The sequence below is a fragment of the Hevea brasiliensis genome, chromosome 12 (assembly GCF_030052815.1).
Source record: "Hevea brasiliensis isolate MT/VB/25A 57/8 chromosome 12, ASM3005281v1, whole genome shotgun sequence".
Classification (NCBI taxonomy): domain Eukaryota; kingdom Viridiplantae; phylum Streptophyta; class Magnoliopsida; order Malpighiales; family Euphorbiaceae; genus Hevea; species Hevea brasiliensis.
Genome location: NC_079504.1, coordinates 7350144 through 7370374, shown reverse-complemented (window position 1 = coordinate 7370374; position 20231 = coordinate 7350144). Strand labels below are relative to the sequence as shown.

The window sequence follows — 20231 nt, the reverse complement described above, 5'->3', positions numbered from 1 at the left end:
TCAACTGTGTTCTATATGCATGGTGCTAGTTCAAAAAGTGATTTTCAAAAGTAAAATTACTTTTTAAATTTTATATTTTAATAAAATTAATTATATTTTAATAAAAGTGTATTATTTAATTTTTTATATGTTTCTTTCGTTTAATTATTTATTCTTTCTGTTAAATTTTTTACTAGTTAATATTAATTAATTTATTATTTTATCATTCTATTTTAAGAAAATTAATTAGTTGTTAATTATATTTTAATAAAAATATATTATTTAATTTTTTATATATTACTTTCATTTAATTATTTATTCTCTATGTTAAGTTTTTTTATTAGTAATATTAGTTTATTATTTTATCCTTTTATTTTGAGAAAATTAATTAGTTGATTTCTATATATTAAAAAATAAAACTACTTATTTTTTTTTATTTTAGTGAAACTAATTAATTAGTTATTATATTTAAAAATATATATTATTAGATAAAAATATAAATTTTGTATTTATATTTTTTTAGATTATTTAAATATTTTTATTTAAACCCTGTACATCATTTTTATATTTTCTCTTTTGAAAATAATTTTTCTAAATTATTACTTTGATCACTTTGAGATATAAGGAAACTAATAAACCTTTTTCTCAGCTTATACTATTTTATATTTTATCATAAGATGAAAAACAAATAAGTAATGAATGGGAAAAATGAGTGTGGGTATAAAAGAGAATAAATATAGGGCGAAAAAAATAAGGATGGTAATAGAAAAATAAAAGGGCGAGAGTCAAGATAGTTTAGGTATAAAAATAATCAGATGGACTAAAAAGTTAACATAATCAAATTATAGAAATTCTTAATGTATTTTTCATAAGATAATGACCGATTAATTAATTTCAATAAAATAGAAGAACTATATAATAGTTTGATTGACATGAACTAAAAAAAATTAATAAATGAATTAAACAATTTAACGAAAGTTAAATATAGAGATTATATAGTATATTTTAAAAAATATAGTGATTAATAATTAATTTTATTAAAATATATGAATTAAATAATAATAATTTTCTTTTTAAAAAGAAAGAAATTATAGAATCATCTTTGAAGTTTGATAAAAATTAAAAGTTGGTCCCTATTATTTTAAAATACAATAATCCCTCAAATTTAATTTTGTCAACAAAAAAGAATTTCCGTCCAAATTCAGCCTCAATTATCATCGGCCGATTTGATTTCCAATTTACCCGTCATCCACTTTGCTGCCTAGCCAACCCAAACCGTTGGACCCGATGAAGCCCTATTCGCGTACAAAATAAGCTCAGTGAATCGACAGAAAAGCCCTGAGGCAGCGAAAGGCCCAAATTGAATAACGACTGATGGAAGAACACCGCAGCATTGGCTTGTGATAAAGAAGAGGGAAACGCTACAAATTTAAAAAAATTCGCCATTGATTGGCAAAGCAATGTGTCGCTTGTTTTAAAGGAAGAACTGTCTCGACTCTAGATCAGATCACCGCTAGTAGAGTCTTTACCTTTGGTTGGAGAAGATGAAAAAGCCGAATCGCCGATCGAAGCGAAAAAGCACTGCCGATTCCTCGTCATCACCAGCCACTGGTGATGATAAGCCACAAGAGCAGCAGCAGCTTAATGAGAAGAGAGTTGATGATTTGGAGAAAGAAAACGAAGCTCTTAAGGTGACTTTTCAGTTTCATATTACTATTACTTCATCTTTCCTTCATTTTTCTTTTATTTGTCTTAATGTTATTATTAACTTATGGAAATCTTATTTTATTTGTGGTGTGAGGAATTTGAATCTGATTGTCTCACGAGAAAGTGTAGGAAAAATCTTATTCTGCTCTATCTAGCTATTTAGATCTGAGGAATTTCAGCTTTTCATTTGTTTTTCTGAAGGTTAAAACATTTTGGTTATTTTTTACCTTGAAAATGAAAATGAAAATGTTTCAATCTACTTTCTCTTCGCGGCGAGAAATCTGCAAATATTAAGTACATTTCTTGAGAGTACGAATTTTGCGTAAATGTGTTCTTTAACCCATTTTGTGAGGTAAGATTAGTTTAATTTTCCTCTGAATTGGTAGAGGGTGATCGAGGAACCGAAGCACAAGCTACCTAATGTTTCACCCACTTCGGTTGATGACCTTCGAAAGACGAAGGAAGATGATGATTCTCAAAAGTTGCATGTCCTGGAGAAACAGGTAGATCTTTGATTTGCACTCCAATCATATGTTCTCTAACAGCATTTGCAATAGTATAATAAATATATCTATTCAGGTTATGGAAATGAAGAAGAGACTGGGCGGACGTTCCCAGCTTTCAGCACAAAAGCGAAACTCATCACCAAAACAGAAAAATGGTGAGGCATGGGTCTTAACTCAGGATGAAATTCAGAGATTAAAGGCTCAAAAGGTGATTTTTTTTTTTTTCTGCTATATATCAAATATGCCCATGTAAATGAATTATTTGCGTATTTTCTACACTACTTGTGTTAATTTTGCCTTCCTTTCCCCCTTTTCCCCTTAAAGGTCCATCTTCTTTGCAAGATCAAGCTAGAGTCTGTGCAGTTCAGGCTGTCAAAGGCTTCGTTGGAGAAAGAAGTTCTTCAGGCATGTGGCTTTTGTTGATGACTTGATTAGTCAGTCTTGCGTATGTAGTTGTTTTTGCAGTGCAATGTGTCTTGGGAATGTAATAGCTGATATTCAGGGACGTGTAATCTGTTTTGACATCTCTTTATTCTGGATGCTTGAAGTCTCATGCCTCAGTTTCATGTTTATTAAATTCCATCAGTTCAGTTGCGCACTTTTATATGCTCAATTAATTATATCTAATATGTAAGCATAAACATAGTTTTTTTTTTTTTTCTTCTGCTTTCTGACACTCCTAGCATGCGTAAAGCAGCATCCTGACTCATATTCGTTCTTTACAGCTTAAGAAAGAGCAAAGGAGGAATAATTATGAAATGCGTAAGCTGCTGGCTCTAAATGAGAAACAGAAGCTGGTAAGTTGATGTACCTTCTAAGTTTGTACATTCCCCTTTGATGCTTCTTTTATGTAGTCCACAGATAACTTCTATAGAACCATTCTCCCAATTTCTCGTACTTTTACATCAGGTATTGCAGCGAAAGACAGAAGAAGCTGCTATGGCTACTAAACGGCTAAAAGAGCTAATAGAATCACGAAAGGCTTCCTCTCACAAAACTTCTGGTTAGGGAACCACTGTTTGGTGCAGTTTGTTTATGTCTGTTTAATTGTGATTTTATTAACTTTTCCTTATTTCCATATCTCATATAGGTTCTAAAAGCGGCAGCGGTTCTCGAATTCAGGTATGCATAATGCAATAGAATTGCCAAATAATGTCTACTCTTGGACTTACTGATATGTAAATAATGCGTTGCCATTTTGAAGTGCTTTGGTGTAGGTTTGAGCATTCGGTTCAAACCAAACCGAACCGAATTAAATTACCAAAATCGAATTACTATATTTTAGAATCGAACTGAAATAAATGAAAAATCGAATCGAACCGAATCGCTTTATTTTGATTCGGTTCAAATTGATCAGTTCCAAATTTGCTTATTTTTTAATTTAGACTTGATTTTCAAGTTATTTGGTTTGATTATAACTTTAGTTTGAACCTTATAATCATTAATCAATGAAATTAAGCAATTTATATATATAAAATTATATATAATTCATAAATTTCTCATAAAAATAAATTAATTCAAAAATAAAAAATACTATTTGGTTTGGTTCGGTTCAAATCAATTTTTTTTCTTCAAAACTGAACCGAACTGAAATAACCAAAATTTTTAAAATATAAAATCGAATCGAACCGAATTATATCAAAAATCGAATCAAATTACCAAATTAGGACAGTTCGATTTAATTTTTCTATTTAAATCGAATAATGCTCGCTCCTATTTTGATGTGCTTGTAGTGGTTTTGACGTCTTTGCACATAGATTTGTTTTCATAGTCTGCTTGCTAGCCCACCTGGCGTACCAGCAACAGTTTCGGTACTTGCTTCTAATCCATAATATCATTTCTAAATCCATTGGCCCTGGAATGATTTGGCTAATGTAATTATAAAATAGTAGTATTAGTGCCAATATGTCACTAATATCCCTTTTTGGTTTAAATTTTCTAGAATCTGGATGCAAACACCTTTGTTACTATGGTTTATTTGAATGAAAAATAATGTAAATGAGAAGATGTTTTCACTGATAATTGCGAAGTATTTTTTCCTTAAGTTGCAGCTCTGGTTCTCAGGTTCAATGTTTTTTTCCTCAACTCTATTTTATTTTTTTATTCAAATTTAAGGTTCAAAAATATCATCATATAATAATATTTTGCCCTTCTAGAAATAAGATTGTGATGTTGGGTTGATCTCCAAGTTATATATATGCATAGAATTGTAGTTGGGGGTTTTTCAGAGTTATGTGTACCTAGGCTTTTGCATGTGCATTACGCGGGTATAATTATTGTCAGTATATTATTTAATTGAATAAATATATAGCTATATAACATCTCTCTTATATATATAATTTATTTGAAATGTTTTAAGAAATATTTATAAAAGAAACCGTAAAAAAATAAAGAAAATAAAAATGCAGAAAAAATATAGATTGAAAATGAATATAAAAAAATAAGAATAAGATGCCAATAAAATATATAAATAAATTCTTATTTGATGATTAACTTAATGATATTTAAGCAAATTGTTGTTCATCGTATTTTGATTCAGTGGTTACTAAAATATCATTTGTTTGGTTTGAGAGAAAAACTTGGCTGGACATTGGAGGTGGGTAATATTAATTAAATTGTAATCATTGTCATAAATTATTTTATTATAAAGAGCTAACTACATGGTTTTATAATTATAATGCATAATAAAGAGGTGACTTTGGTTTAGATAATTTATAGCTACACTCTTTGTTTTCCTAGTATTTATTAAATTATAACTTTGTCATAATTTTTTGTACTAAATGCTATTTCACGTGTCTCAATTGTGTTGTAAAATTGCTAGGGGAATAGGGGTAAAATGGACAAATAAAAAAAATCTAATAGAATGTCACTTTCTAGTGAAATTTATTTTGAGACCAACTTTATTATATTTATTACATAGATAGATATAGATATAGATGTTTTATTCCTGCAGAATGATATGGTAATTCAGTTGCTCGACCTATATATTCTCATATCCCTCTTGACATGGTACTGGTGCAGGCAATAGAGCTGGAGCTCAAAATTGCAGCAAGGGTGGAGGAAATACGCTCTGAATATGACCGTCAAATGGAAGAGTAAGTTCTTGTAGTTTTATCCAATGGTAGATTAACTAGAGTACACTGAAAATATTTTGGTCATTTTACTTAGTTTTCTACCATTTGTGTTTGCTGTGTTATTAAACTTTCAAACATGTTTTCTGCCTTTTAAGTGTTTATCATAAAATTTATTCAATGCATTTGGCTAGGATGGCTGATGAGGTTAGAAAGTTCGAGGAAGAAGCAGAAACACTAAGGCAAGAAAATTTTAGGTAACATTTAGTTGCTGAATCTTTTCCAAGGTTGCACCATTTTTCCTCCTTGTCAGTGTTTATAAATGAAGGCCAAATGCTAAAAGACTTTATTTGAACCTGTTGTTAAGGTACCTGTTACAGGAAAAAGAAGTTGACAGCAAAGTGAGGGATTCAGAGCTGAGAGACCTGAAGGAAGAAGTAGTCAGGCTAAGTAATTTGATTAATCAACTGGGAATGCCAAAGGCACAAGTTCATGCAAAGAAGCAAGACGTAAGTGCATTTGGCTGGCTGCCATGTGTTGCTTTTTCTTGATCTTTCAACGGGGTTTTATATGCTATGGGAGCTCTAATCAAAGAGAAACCCTCAGTTCATTAGCAAACTTAATAAATTTTACCTTTTAGTCGCAAAAATATGGATCTAATTGTGACATTTTGTTGATTAGGTGGATCTCGTTAGATCTTCTGTTTCTGTTGGAAGCAGTATTGAGTTTATGGACACGCCTGAATCTGAATGTTCTGGAGGAAGTAATGCTATGTCGGGGAAATTTACACCAAGGGTGTGCTGTTCTTGCAGTAAAAAATCCCTGTGCAAGACATCAAAATGCGAATGTCGGGCTGCAGCTAGCGGCTGTGGGACAGGATGTGGTTGTGCGGCCTCTAAGTGCAGTAACAGAGGAGTTCTCTCTATCAAGGTGGATGACTCGCTGCAACAAAAGGTGGCTAGTGACTTGGTGCATGTTGCAGACACCTCAGAAACTGAGAAAGCCATTGTCACTTCTCAATCTGCTGAGGTTAACAATGATTGTGCACGGATAAGGAAGCCTTTGTCTGAAATTGGAAATACTCTTGTACGCCCCCATTCCCTTTTCCCACTTTACTTTTAATTCTTGTCCTCTGTTTTAGCCTTTCCATACGAAGTTATTTCCGTAGTTTCTGTGGGCAGCAATTATTTTGAAGTGAATAGTCTCCCATTTCTTTTGCTTTATCTTTTGTTATCTTGCTTTATTATTTTTTTTTCCTCCGTTGGGTTCTAACAGAAATCTAAATATCTACAGGTCATTTCCAGTCCTATAAAACCTGACCAGAAAATGAGAGAGAACAAAACAGTCACCCAGGTTGATATTGTAGATCCTTCTTTCTCAGTGCTTGAAATTGCTGAAGGCCCAAAAAAAGCAGACAAAGCTTCTCTGGCAGATATTCCTACAAGGTTAACCAGGGCCAAGCGATCAGTAGTCCCAAAAACAGATACTTAAACAGAGAAGGACGTGCTTAATAAATTTGTTTTAAAACACCTGGTGTGCCTGCTCTAAGAAATTCAGTTCTACAGTTTAAAACATTAAATGAGAATAGTGGCTTTTACGTTGAATGTTGAGATGTATAGAGCTCACCAAGAACTGAAAGTTGAGATAATAGGGATACAACAGGAGGAATTGTTTCAAGTGTGAGATTGGGGACCCCTTTATAAGAATTATTTTTGGTTTGAGATGGAGAGATGGCAAGTGGATGCCAATAAAAAAAATGGTGCACTACAATTGAAGTTCCATGCTTTTATGAGTGACTTGTTTTAAACCATTGCTTTGTGAAATTGGGTTGTTGGTTTACATGGTCTTTGTAGACATTTTAAGTCATGTTTGTCGTTAAATTTTGGAGTCTGAAACTATTTTTCTGAAGAAAAACACCCTTTTAAATACTTTTGAGAAAAACAGTTTAAAAAATACTATTTTATTATTTTAGTATTCTTATGACTAAAATTAATTAAATTTAATTTTTAATTATTTTTTAACAGGCCCTTAGACATGCCTACGATACATGATTAGGTAAAGTTGATTTTGGCTTGTCAATAACCATTCTTGTCTGTCCTGTTCCCTTTCTATAGAGCAGTTCAATGGGAAATCTCTTTCGTTTCTCCCTTAGTTTACAGGCTGCTTGTATTGCTTTCAAGCGTTAAGAAACAGATAACTACTTCGTATAACTAGAATTAGCTTGCGTCTACCATTCTGTTAATGACCTATATATTACCAATGCCTCAAAAGACCTGCCTAAATTAATATAGACAAGCATCTCTTATTAGTAGATCTTGAAAATTATTGCATCAGTTCATTGAGATAAAGCTAGAAAGACCTTCAGAAATTATTAGACGATGCACACAGCTAACAAGTGAACTTGGCAGTAAAAGATGAATGAACTAGACAAGGCAAGACCACATAAATCTCCATCAACATCAAGTGTTTAATTCTTCTAATACAACACACAATTTGGTCACTTAAAATTGCACGATGAATAATTTAGCTCCTGCTCATGATATTCCTCACTTCTTGGTGATGTTCAAATCTAAAGTGCTCGTTCCACCATCACATCAACCAGATGCTCACTATAGAACTGCATCAACCAGATGCCCACCGTCCTAGTTTTCCAAGTCCTTGAAAAATGGCTTCAAAAGCCTGGCAAACAACTCTGACTAAAACCTCCAGCATGTTTATTAATGAGATCTGCTTCTGCTAATGTTAAGTTTGGCAACCCAGTAGTCAAGTTGACCAGCAACACAAGCAGAACCTGTGGAACCATATGAGCAGAATTTCTTAACAGCATTTTCTGCTCCAACGTACTCATATACATCCTCCTCAAAAATTGGACTTATACTTCTCAAGTCATCAAGACTTAGATCCTCAAGCTGACAGTTCTTTGAAACACACAAGGCAACAGACCTTCCAACTATATCATGGGAAGTTCTGAAAGGCATTCCCTGTAGAATAACACAGAAGAACTTTTGTCAAACCGAGGAAAAGGATCATGAATTTCAGAGAAGTGGGCATTAAAACTTGTGGAGCAACTATTAACAATCATGCTTCTGGCATAAAAGCAGAAAATTAATTGTGATAGACAAGCAGAATGCAGATAGTTGGGACTTGGGAATATTGAAACCTTGGGATGAGTTACCGTCTAAAACAGAAGCAATACTAAAACACAGGCTTACTACCGGAGTGCTCAACATAGCACTTTAAACAAATGACAATGTTAATATCACTGCTCATGTTCGTGTCAGTCACCATCCAGGATTATCTGCTTTCAATGATATCTATCCTGAGTGTCTGAAACATACAGGCATTGTTTTATGACCATCTTTCCCCTGTTTTATGTCGCAACAACTTGTTCCTTCTCAAATTACTCTACTTATTCTAAAGGAACACTCGAGTTCATAACAAGAGAGAAAACAATTTTGAAAACACCTATCTACAGAAACTCTCTTCATAAAGTATTTTGGATTTGTAATTTTTGAGAAGAATTCTTGGTAGGCATTTAGTTCGATATTAAATAAATCCATGCATATGATTGCAGATACACATCTCAGACCAGAAACTCTAAGGCCTTTGATATCAATGATTCCATATGCACTTAAAACCAAGCAGGATTTCTCTAAAACTCTAACTACATTAGGGTGATGCATTTCTAATCATGCTGAACAATTGAAAGTTGAAAAAACATAAGCTCTTCTAAGCAGTGGAAAAGATTGTTGACTATTACTTGCCTTCTTCACAAGATAGTCAGCAAGTGTTGTGGCATCAAGATGGCCAGCTGGCAAAGCCTTTTTAATTCTCGCATGATTAAAGGTAATGTTCTGTGCAAATTCGGCTGAAACTTCAAGCATCCCTATAACTGTCTTCACGCTGTCGAATACAGGTTCCTTATCTTCCTGTCTCAAATAAAATGGGGGGTACTTGAATCAAACTCAAAAAAAATAAAAATAAAAAAAGACTTGAATCGAACTTCAACAAGTTTAAAATTGCTAGAAGAAAATTAAAAAATGTAAGGATGACAGTGGCAAAAGTTTGCATGGAACTGCATAAATTTAATAAGGTGAAAACCATGCAAATGCACAAATCTAAAGATCAAAACAAGATGAAGTAAGTCTTGCGTAGAGCAAGAGCAACAGACTTGAATAGCCAAAGCATCTATAACTGAATGGTTTGTTGTTTTCTCGGCAATATATAATGTTGATCCTCTAGTATTTCATCATTAAACAATTAAATTAATGCATAATATCCACCTGCAAATCACGATTATAAGCAAGTGGAAGCCCTTTGCACAATGTGAGGAGAGTAACCAGGTCTCCAACGACTCTAGCAGACTTTCCTCGAACAAGTTCCATGGGATCTGGATTTTTCTTCTGAGGCATTATGCTGCTTCCAGTTGAAACACAATCACTTGGTGTGATAAACCCAAACTCCTCTGATGCCCACAAAACCCATTCCTCACCCAGCCGAGAAAGATGAATGGCTGTGATGGAATTAGCGGAAAGAAACTCCAAGACAAAATCTCGGTCTGAAACAGCATCGATACTATGAAAAAAAATTAAGCATAACCAACTACCCATGGAAGCTAGATACCAAGAATTACACAAGATAATAGGATATATTATCTCAATGAGACACAAATAAAATAGTCCACCAATCCACAATTGGCAGACTTGGCAGGGACAATAACTGATATCATATGGAGACACAGATAAAATGTTGCCTTCTCAAAAGCATTTTATTTTACCTCTAGATCTAGTGCTACTAAATCAGATGCATAAAAATTAAAAAGTGTGACAAAATAAAAATTGAAAAGCTTTCACAAAGAAAGCATTAACCATCAAGCAAAAGCTTGCAATTAGACCATCAGAACGATGCCATAGAGAATCATTACAGAACCATCAACGTGTAGCCATAGTTGTATCACATGATGTGTAAGTAAGAAGAGCAAAAGGAAGAAGAGACTTGGGTATATAAATCAGAAACCAATAACACAGGCCTTGCCCAAAGAACAACAAAAAAAAATGCCATTTCATTTGCAATCGATGCTATTTTTTAGACTCCCCATGGATTGAGGAACCAAAATATATTTATGGTTGTTGCTAGATGGCCAAAAATGCCAAATTTGACATCACAGAAAGAAAAATTATCAAAGATTGTATGCATACCTGTTCCTCAATGGAGCAGTGAATCCTAGAGAATTAGAAGTCATAAACCTATCAATGGGTAGACCAGTGCCAGCCAATGCACATGCACCAAGGGGGCAGAAGTTCAGCCTAGCTCTACAATCGATCAAACGACCAGCATCACGATCAAGCTACAAGACAACATCACAGAAATTTTAATTTATCTTCTGTGAAGACGCCAGGAGTAATTTAAATAAAATCACCTGAGATCTGTTTTGGTTGGTAATAACAATGTTGGTAATTTATTCCAAAGTAAACAAACCTATAATTTGATATGTCCCACAGAGGGATATCAAAAACATCAAGTTGATATTTAAGGAGTCTAAAGAAATTTCCTGTTGAAGATTTGTCCATGGATGATTAGGGTGTATGTCCTTTGCTCTTTTGTTAGCTAACATAGTAAATCCTTCTACTGTGAGCTTGGATCTTATAAACATGAATGAGATATTTTCGCCAGCAACTAAAATCAATAAGCCCCAATTACAAATCTCAGCCAGATCATGAAAATCTTGTTTCTTGGCAAACAAATGCGCAAGAGCATTAGAAAATAAATATACAGAATAATAATCACCTGCTCAACATAAGCCAACAGAAGATGTGGCAATAAAACAGGCTGCGCCCGCTGCAAATGTGTATAACCAGGAACAATGAGTCCCTCCTCGTTCAAAGCCAAAGTCACTAGTGCAACTTGTAGATATTCGATAGATGCAATGATTCTATCAATTGCATCACGACACCACAAACGAAAATCAGTCAAAACTTGATCATTTCTGCTCCGAGCAGTATGAAGCTTTTTCGCTGGCTCACCAATCATATCAGTAAGTGCAGCCTCAATGTTCATGTGCACATCCTCCCTGTCTGTTCTCCACACAAATTCACCAGCTTCAACGCGTCTCTGAATCTCATCAAGACCTTGTAGAATACTATCCCTATCACTGATACTTATCAATCCCTAAATATACAATCATATGCATTAGATTAAAATGGATATCATCTAAAACCAACAAAAAGTTAACAAATTTGCAAACATTTCGTTGTGGGTTCACACTGAATTTTCAGGGCAAACGAATGACATAAGCAAAAATACACATCAAACTCAAAGTTTTGTTTTTTTCTCTCTGCTTCTCCGCCACATTTTCTCAGAAAACAAACAATTCTCAAAAACTATTCGAAGAAAAAAAAGAAACAAACAAACAAAAAAAAAAACCTGTTGGGACAGCATAGAAGCATGGGCCTTGCTACCCATTATATCGTGCTTATAGAGCTGCTTATCGAAGGAAATGGACTCTGTAAATTTCTCTACGGCGTCGGTGACGCTTTCTTTGAATCTTCCACCCCACAACTTGGCCTCCTTACTATGCTTTTCCTTGGTTTCAATCTCAGGTTGAGAGGACCCACCCATAGCTCTAATGATGCACAAACCTTCCAACCTTTCCTTGGATTTAGTCTGAAGCGTGAAAGAAACAAAAGGCGGGCAAGTGGGTGTGTTTTGGGTAGAGAAGAAGGTTGCAGGTGAAGAGCAGTGGAGTGGGTTCAGTGAAGTGGAGAGTAGAAGCGAGTGCGATCTCATTCTGGAGACGGCTACCGAGAGAGAGAATAGGTAGTGTTTGGCAGGGTTCTTATTTTTGTACGGGAATTACTCCATTTGTGTTCAGGCTTTTTCCGCGGGCGGACAAGAGGAGAATGAGCTTTGGGCCTAAAAGGCTCTAAATGTTTTGGGCCAACCTTATGTTACTGTCTTTTCGTTGACCTATCGCTAATCTAAAATCCCACGGTTTGATTTCAAATTGTAATTGAATTAATTTAATTTAAAATCAAAACTGATCAAATTTGATTGATTAAAACTGAATTTAAATTAATTTATCTTATTTGTATCAAAATTAAAACTTTCATTTTAAAATATTATTATTATCACATTTGATCAAAACTAAACTGAATTAATATAATAATTGAACTCGAAATCGAATCAAAATGTCACGACCCAACATATGGGCCGGATCGGCACTAGGACCTGGGCCAGCCTAAAACTCCCGAAGCCCGTAGTAAGCCTAACTATTTCTCAATCCAACTCTAAGGCCCATTTGGGCCCAATTTCAAGAATTCAACGGGACAGAGTCCAGCCATAAAATAGACCTTTCAACGGGGAGTTTTTGACTCACCCGACCTGTAAACACAATATATAATCAATTGGGAAGCTCAGCTCACCCTCCACATACTCAAATGTCATAAAAATAAATGGGAGCTCAGCTCCCTCATCCAGTCCAACATACACACATATAATAAGTTTACAGGTCCAACATGGTAATTATATTACAGACTCAAATCAAATGAATATTTCTAACATATGCGGAATTCTAGAAGTTAACAGAGTTACACAAACATTAACAAACAACCTGCGAAGGAGAAAAGCAGGTTAACCACAACAATAATCCTCCTGTAGACTGAAAAATAATGAACAGGAGTGAGCGTTCGACTCAGAGAGTAAAATATTAATTTTAACCATAATTTCTATAACTATCTTAAACTAATGCACCCTGTAGAGTGAAATACAACATCGGTAATATTTTTACATCATAACAGCAAAAAGGTAATTTAGAGCACTCACACACCCGATAATGTCAAATAATACATATATGGGAGCTGATCCCCTATACAGCTTTCTTAATCCAACCTGTGCCAGCGAAAAACTCAAGCTCGGACTTTCACTTAATAAACCAAATCGGGGTCCCAGCGAAGAACTCAAGCCGTGTCTACCCCGAAGGACCGGGTCCCAGCGAAGATCTCAAGCCGTGTCTACCCGTCCTGTCCATAGCCAACACCACATCACATGCACGCCAATGCATGCACACTGCTCCAAATTACCACAACAATATCCATGGTACTTTAACAGTTGTGAATGCAACATAAAACGTGCCTGGAGTTTAACTACATAGATGTATACATATAAGTGATGCATGAGCATACTTGAACATATAATAATATCGAAATTATAATTAAAATTAATATTTTACTCATAGACTTAACAGCAGTCACTGTGTCACACCCTACTCCTCCGTAAGATATAACATGATCCCGTAGTACATCTAATGAATTACAGTACTTCGCATACCGGTAACCCATTAAATATACTACAAGGGATTTTAAATCAATTTTCATGAAATTTAAATCATCGATTAAAATCTAGTGTTATAAAAATTTTTCAAAAATTCGGCAGAGTGCCGGCTGAATTTTGATAAAACAGTTCTTCAAAACATGCAAAGAAACACACTTCCGATATAATTTCTCAAATACAACTCCAATAAACTTCATTTCATCTCACAATTCAATCTCAATAATCAAATCAATTTATTTTCAAACCAACCTCATCATGAAATAAACATTTTATTGATTACAAGACTCAAAATTAATATTACAAAACTATTTAGGTAAATGAAATCTCAAATTTACATTTACAATAATTTACATTTAATTACATACCAAAATATTTTACAAGAGTTTTTATACAACTGCTCAAATAATTTACATACATATTATTACATGCATACATCAAAACCTATGTACATGAGTATACCTATAATATACCTGGAGCTGATCTGAATGTGTCTTCAAAGAAGCTTACTCAACTGCTCTATGCTCTTTTCACCTGCGACAGCATACAAAGTTATCGCTGAGTAGTGAACTCAGTGTTGCACAACTATAACTTAAAACATAGTTCAATATACCTTAGCAAAATTACAGCAAATAATCTGGAAATCAGGATACTCATCAAATTCCAAAAATCAAATTATTCATTGCCAATAACATAAATAATTTGTATGAAATGACTTTGATCACGAAATTCAATTTATCAAATCATAACTAAACATTTAAGGTAATTCCAACAAAATCAATTATACATAAATCATAATTAAAATCACAATTATTTACTATTCAAAAACCATTCTTTATCTCACTAACTATGCAAGACTAATCCGCAAGGGCCATCTTCGGGATGATTCTAACTCCCTATGGTCGGGGAGGTCGAATCGGATTCTAACTCCCTATGGTTAGGGAGGTCGAATCATCGTGCACAGTACACATCATAATAATGAAACTTCCGAAATGGCCATAACATAAAAACTTAGATCTAACCTCTAATGAGAGGAGAATCTAAGCCTGTGCACGTACCATGGTAATCAAAACAAAACTAACTCCATTGTCTCCTCAATAAATGAGAAAGACATGTAATAACCTAGTCAAGCATCTATAGTGAGATATAAAATAATATTATCAATCTCTTTGTCCTTTTTGTTAGCATAAATTACAATACAATTCAATTCAAAGTTAATTCCAATATCTAATAATTTTTATGCTCATCACAATTCAAAACATAAATTTGTGTTTTCCATGCAATTTGCCCATCACAATTCAAAACATTTTCTATCACAATTTTTCAAAATATAATTTATTTAATCCACAACAATGCTTAATGCTTGTTGAAATACCATTTTACAAAGCTAAATTCATACATACTATAATAATTTCAATAATCATTGAATTAAATCCAATACTTGATAAACATATTACATAAGGAAAATAACTTCATTTAATCATATGAAATATTCAGAACAAAATCAATTAAAAACTAGTTGTGCACAAACCTTTGAAGAGTAACCTCTTGGCCCTGACTCAGTGTTTTCTTCTCCTTCCCTGAGTCTTTGCTAACTGAAATACACAATTTAAAGTGTTTCAGTACTCGTTTAAACCGTCTCTGACAATAAGGTTCAATAATTAATTTATTTAATACTATTGCTTTCCTTAGTCAACCTATAATGTTGACCCTTAATGCACTATAGGGGAATAAATTTTAATATTACCAATCTGTTACATTTTTTATTTCAATATGCGACCAATATGGTGCAATTTACCATATTTACAAGTTGGCATTCATTGCCAAATTACTTCAAGCATCATTGTATGTAAATGTCAAGTTCTTAATTTTTGTGTGCTAGATTGGTCTAGCTTAAAGTCCTACTTCTCTTGGTTTTTAGCTTCTGGCCAAAGAAGCAAAATTGTAGCTCTATGTCTTATTGCACCTGGGACAAAATTTTAGGTCATTTTGAGTTGTATAGACCAAGATATGGTCAATTTACTAAAGCTGGATAGATTGCACCTTTAGTGCAAAATTTGGTCCATTTTAGGTCACTTTTAGTTCTGGCAGTTTTGATACCCGAATTTGTGCAAGCTATTTGACTTGGTTCTGGCCATTTCTGGGCTTTGGTGTCTTCATAAGAATTGTAGCTCTATGTCTAAGCTATAAGTGGTAAAAATTTCAGGTCAATTGGACCTGTTTTGAGTGAGTTATGGTCATCCAAATGAGTACTGTTATATGATCAAAAATCTGGGTTTGCAAGGTTGCCATTCCAGATGTGGTTATTTTTAAGGTCAGTTTCTAGGCAGAATTCTAGCAATATTTCTACATGAAAGTTGGCCTATTTAGTGTCTAGTTTCACCCCCCATTGATCTTATACCAATTGGGTTCACAGTTTTGCACTTATGACCTAATTTAAGTGCTGCTAACATACACAACCTGCATTTGAACATTACACTTTCAATTTTGACAATCCTCCTCCTCCCAATACTTCAACATTTAATCATGGCACTTCTATATATCTTGTACACAATTCCAGCAAACATTTTGGGCAGAACACTCAAGTGCTCAATGTACACAATACACCATTCAAGTTCACCATTCACTTCCATCAAAATTCAACATATCTCAATATTAATATTTCACATACACTTCTATATACTCATACCTCAATATCAACTACACATGCTACCCACAATTTAATACTATCATATTTCATTAATGAACTTCATATTCACACACACAAATTCATGATATTATAGGCTGCTAAACATGACAGTTTACTAAGGCATCAAAGTCCCACTATTAAACCCTTAATTCAAGCACCAACATACACATACTTAGATATTAACTTACCACAACTTCCATTTAAGTTAATCAACCTTAATTCCCATCTATTAAATATAAGAATAAGTCACTAACCATGCATTTTCATGGCTGTCAAAACTAAGGTTCACCAATACTCAATCCTTTTCTTAAATTTTCTTAGCAATTCATCTTACCCAAAGCCCAACGCAAGGATTAGTAAAGGAAATTGGAAAGATTAAGCAATAACGCTTTTTGTGCTTGATCAAACTTCATCAAATCCTCTCCTTCTTGCTGCCTCTAGCTTCCCCAAGTTGAGTAGGCAAAGATTAATGAAGGAATTTGTGTGGAAAGGTGGCTAAAAATGGAGTGCATGAAGGTTGATGAAGCTTCGGCCATGGAGGAACAATGGTGGATTTACTTTAGCTGGATGAAGAGAGGATGAAGATGAGATGTAATTCTGTCCAAAAGGCTTTATATAGGTCCCATAAATCATGCTTAGTAGAGCACTAAGTTTGATTAATGGTTTAAATAATCCAAAGTTCCTTAATTTGCACTTATGTCACAATTCTTCCACTATTTATATTATGTACTCATTTCTTATTTTTCATGACATTTTCAATGTTTAATATTACTTATTTTTAATGGACGTCAAAAGTCAACCCCAGGTGTCAATTGACCAAAATGCCCCTCTTTGGGTCAAATTCGGACTTTTTCGGTGCTACCGATTTACTCATTGTATCGCCGATACCTTAAATTTTCATTTTTGTTTATATTGACTTACTAAATTTTATTTGATATTTTCAATGTCAATTACACCTTAGTAGACCTTTAATTATGTCTCGAAAATATTTTTCTGGATTTCCCGCGGTCCAGGACTAGTCAACGGTCATCGTCGTAACTTCCCGGTGCTGTCACCCATTGCTACGAGTTCGGCTCATTTAACTTAGTCACATTTTATCTTTTTTATTTTTTCTTAATTTTTCTCATTACATATTTTATTATTTTATGCTTCCTCACTATCAATTAAGTGTAGTTTTAGACATTCCGACTTTCCGAGGTAGGCATTAGCCATCGGAACAGTAGGACGTACGGACCACGAAAATGAGGATGTTACACACTGTGGCGGCTGGGCGGAGGAAGAAGGTTTTCTCGGCTCATCTGAAAATTTTCTTACAGTTATTTAGTTGACTCAATACAAACTAAGAAAAGACCAAAGATGTCCTAAGTCGTGCCGAAAATCCAGTAGAGTCTCCCCTATACCTAAACCTACCCAACCTACAAATGAGTTTAAAACACACTTATATATCCACAAACTATATATCCACAACTCAATCACATCACACAGCCCCTCCTGGGTCCATCCAAATAGTCATCAATCACACGATGTAAAATTACAGTTTAGTTCTTATAATTGACCTTTTGCCAAAAACTATCCAAATAAGCTCTAAAAATTCTAAAACTTTGCCCCGCGGTCCTTAGCAATATTACTAAGCTAATGCAAAAAGAATCAAAATTTTTTGAGCTTCCACAAATATTTTATAAATTTTTAATCCCATTCAAGCACTAGAAAATTAAGAAAAAGTAAGGTTCGGGTTTACCTATGCTGATTCCGATCTCGGGAACGCGCTCGAGGCGTCTGACAACGGTGGGGTAGCCAAAATCTCGACCTAATTTCGAGACTTTTTTGGTAGTTTGTCTGTCTGATCGGAAATTCACAGACCCGGGCAACCGTCGAATTTCCGCGAATTGAAAGTATCTACACGAAGCTCACAACACGGGAGTTAGTATAAAATTTTTACGAAATTTTCTAAACTCATTTAATGCTCGGAAAAACACTACGAAGTTTCTTGGGACTCACAGAAAACAGTGTTAAAAAATTTTGAAATTTATATTGCCGCGAAGCTCTCGATGAGTGGAGCGCTCTGGTACTCTCCGTTTTCTCGTGGGGTTCAAGGTTTGCGAGAAATTTAGCCCAAAAGTCAAAATGGGCTAAAACTTCCCGAACAAAAATTGGACAAACCGCTCAATGGATTTTGGCGTTCTTAGTGTCTATAGAAAGCTCTCGAGGTGTAGATGGTATTTGATACAAAACCGGCCCAATCGGTGGCCGGATCAGCCAAATTTCTGTCGGGAAGTCGAAACAGCGCGTTGCGCATCGCGCGGATTCGCGCGCGTTTTCCTGGCGTTCCAGGAGGTGGCCGGCGAGGAGGGAAGGCTGGGGCGGCGCACTGGCGAGATGGGGAGGGCTGGGTGGCGGCGGCGCGGCGTGAGAGAAAACGGGAGAGAGAGGAAGAGGGACGGGACGCACAGGGAAGGGAAGAAAAGAAGAAGAAGGCCGGTCCGATTCGACCGGTCCGATCCGGTTTGATTCAGCCGGTCCGATTCAAGATACAAAATTTTAAATTTTTTACTCTGCCTTGAGACCGAAAACGAGGCCCAAAAATTCCGAAAAAAATTCTAGAAAACTCAGAAAAATTTGTAGAGTCTAAATATATTTTTAGTTTTGTCACGTGGTATTTGAATTAATTTAAAAAAATTATCAAAATTTTATATTTTTGGAAAATCGAACCCGATTTCTTAAATCTGAAAAATTTCAAATAATTTCCTAAAATTTAAATAAAAGAAAATATTAATATTTACTCACAAAATAATAAATTTAAAAATATAGGGTGTTACACAAAATTATAGTCAAACAACTTTCAATCCATTTTTAGCAACTCTGACTCTAGAATTATAATCGCGGGTCCGATTTCAAATCCAATTTCTAAAAGAATTTATAAACCCAAATTTTTCTTGGTATAAATAATTATTATTCTTAATTCTTTATAGTTACAAATTCAAAAAAGAAAGAGATTTTACATCACAGAAAGGGAATTTCTGCATTCCTTTTGTTTATTATGAGAGATTCATTAGACTTCAAAGCATACAAGAAATGGTTGCTTACCTTCATCTGACAAACTCTTACCCTCATTTCAGAAAAAAAAAAGAGTCTTTTACATTTCCACTTCCTTCCAACAGGCTTCTCTAATTAATAGAATATACCTTATTTGTTTTCTTTGATAAAATCTTGGAAGCACCCAGTTTCTTGAATTGCCCATGTATTTTATATCCTTTATAATCCCAATTCACTTGATTTAGCTTATTGTCCATTGCATTACAGGAATTCAAAACCTTTGATTTTTCATTGAAGAGAGTTGTTATTTTTCTTTTTATAAATTCCCTATTTTATAATATATACCTAAATTTTTTTTAGGATAAAAATGTAACACCCTACATTTTTAAATTTATTATTTTGTGAGTAAATATTAATATTTTATTTTATTTAAAGTTTAGGAAATTATTTAAAATTTTTCCGATTTTAGAAATCAGGTTCGATTTTTTGAAAATATAAAACTTTGATGATTTTTAAAAATTAATTTAAAGACCACGTGGCAAAACTAAAATTATATTTGGATTCTAAGAATTTTTCTAAGTTTTCTAGAAATTTTTCAGAATTTTTGGACATCGTTTTTGGTCCCAAGACATAGTAAAAATTTAAAATTTTGTATCTTGAATCGGACCGGCCGAATTGAACCAGATCGGACCGGTCGAATCAGACCGGCCTTTCTTTTTCTTCTTCTCCTTTCTGCGCAAGCCCGACCTCTCTTCCTCTCTCTCCCGTTTTCTCTCTCCTCTCTCACCCCCAGGCTGCGCTGCTGCCACCTAGCCTTCCCCACCTCGCCAGCGCACCACCCCAGCGCCTCCCCACTGCCGGCCGACGCTCCAGGTGGCAGGACAACGCGCGCGAATACTCACCTGCGCGCAGCGTGCCGCT

The 20231-nt window shown here is 34.4% G+C and overlaps 2 protein-coding genes across 3 annotated transcripts; one reads left to right on the top strand and one right to left on the bottom strand.

Annotated features, from left to right (window-relative positions):
- The first annotated feature begins 1331 nt into the window (after window positions 1–1331).
- LOC110637361 (kinesin-like protein KIN-4C) lies at window positions 1332–7052 on the top strand. 2 transcript variants are annotated; one of them, XM_021787414.2, is made up of 12 exons: window positions 1332–1670; window positions 2073–2189; window positions 2266–2400; window positions 2517–2597; window positions 2918–2989; window positions 3102–3195; window positions 3283–3314; window positions 5214–5287; window positions 5458–5520; window positions 5631–5772; window positions 5945–6349; window positions 6557–7052. In XM_021787414.2, exons 1-12 carry the CDS (start codon window positions 1524–1526, stop codon window positions 6752–6754), a joined length of 1560 nt encoding a protein of 519 aa, XP_021643106.2. In that variant the 5' UTR covers window positions 1332–1523; the 3' UTR covers window positions 6755–7052. The 2 variants fall into 2 exon arrangements, with proteins under 2 accessions (XP_021643106.2, XP_021643107.2); XM_021787415.2 differs by lacking the exon at window positions 2517–2597 and having other exon boundaries at window positions 1333–1670.
- A 549-nt stretch (window positions 7053–7601) lies between these two features.
- Window positions 7602–12108, bottom strand: LOC131171304 (argininosuccinate lyase, chloroplastic-like). Its single transcript, XM_058130963.1, has 6 exons — window positions 11687–12108; window positions 11051–11431; window positions 10462–10610; window positions 9547–9838; window positions 9028–9192; window positions 7602–8244 (listed from the first exon to the last, which is right to left on the bottom strand). Exons 1-6 carry the CDS (start codon window positions 12047–12049, stop codon window positions 7981–7983), a joined length of 1614 nt encoding a protein of 537 aa, XP_057986946.1. The 5' UTR covers window positions 12050–12108; the 3' UTR covers window positions 7602–7980.
- Window positions 12109–20231: the final 8123 nt, after the last annotated feature.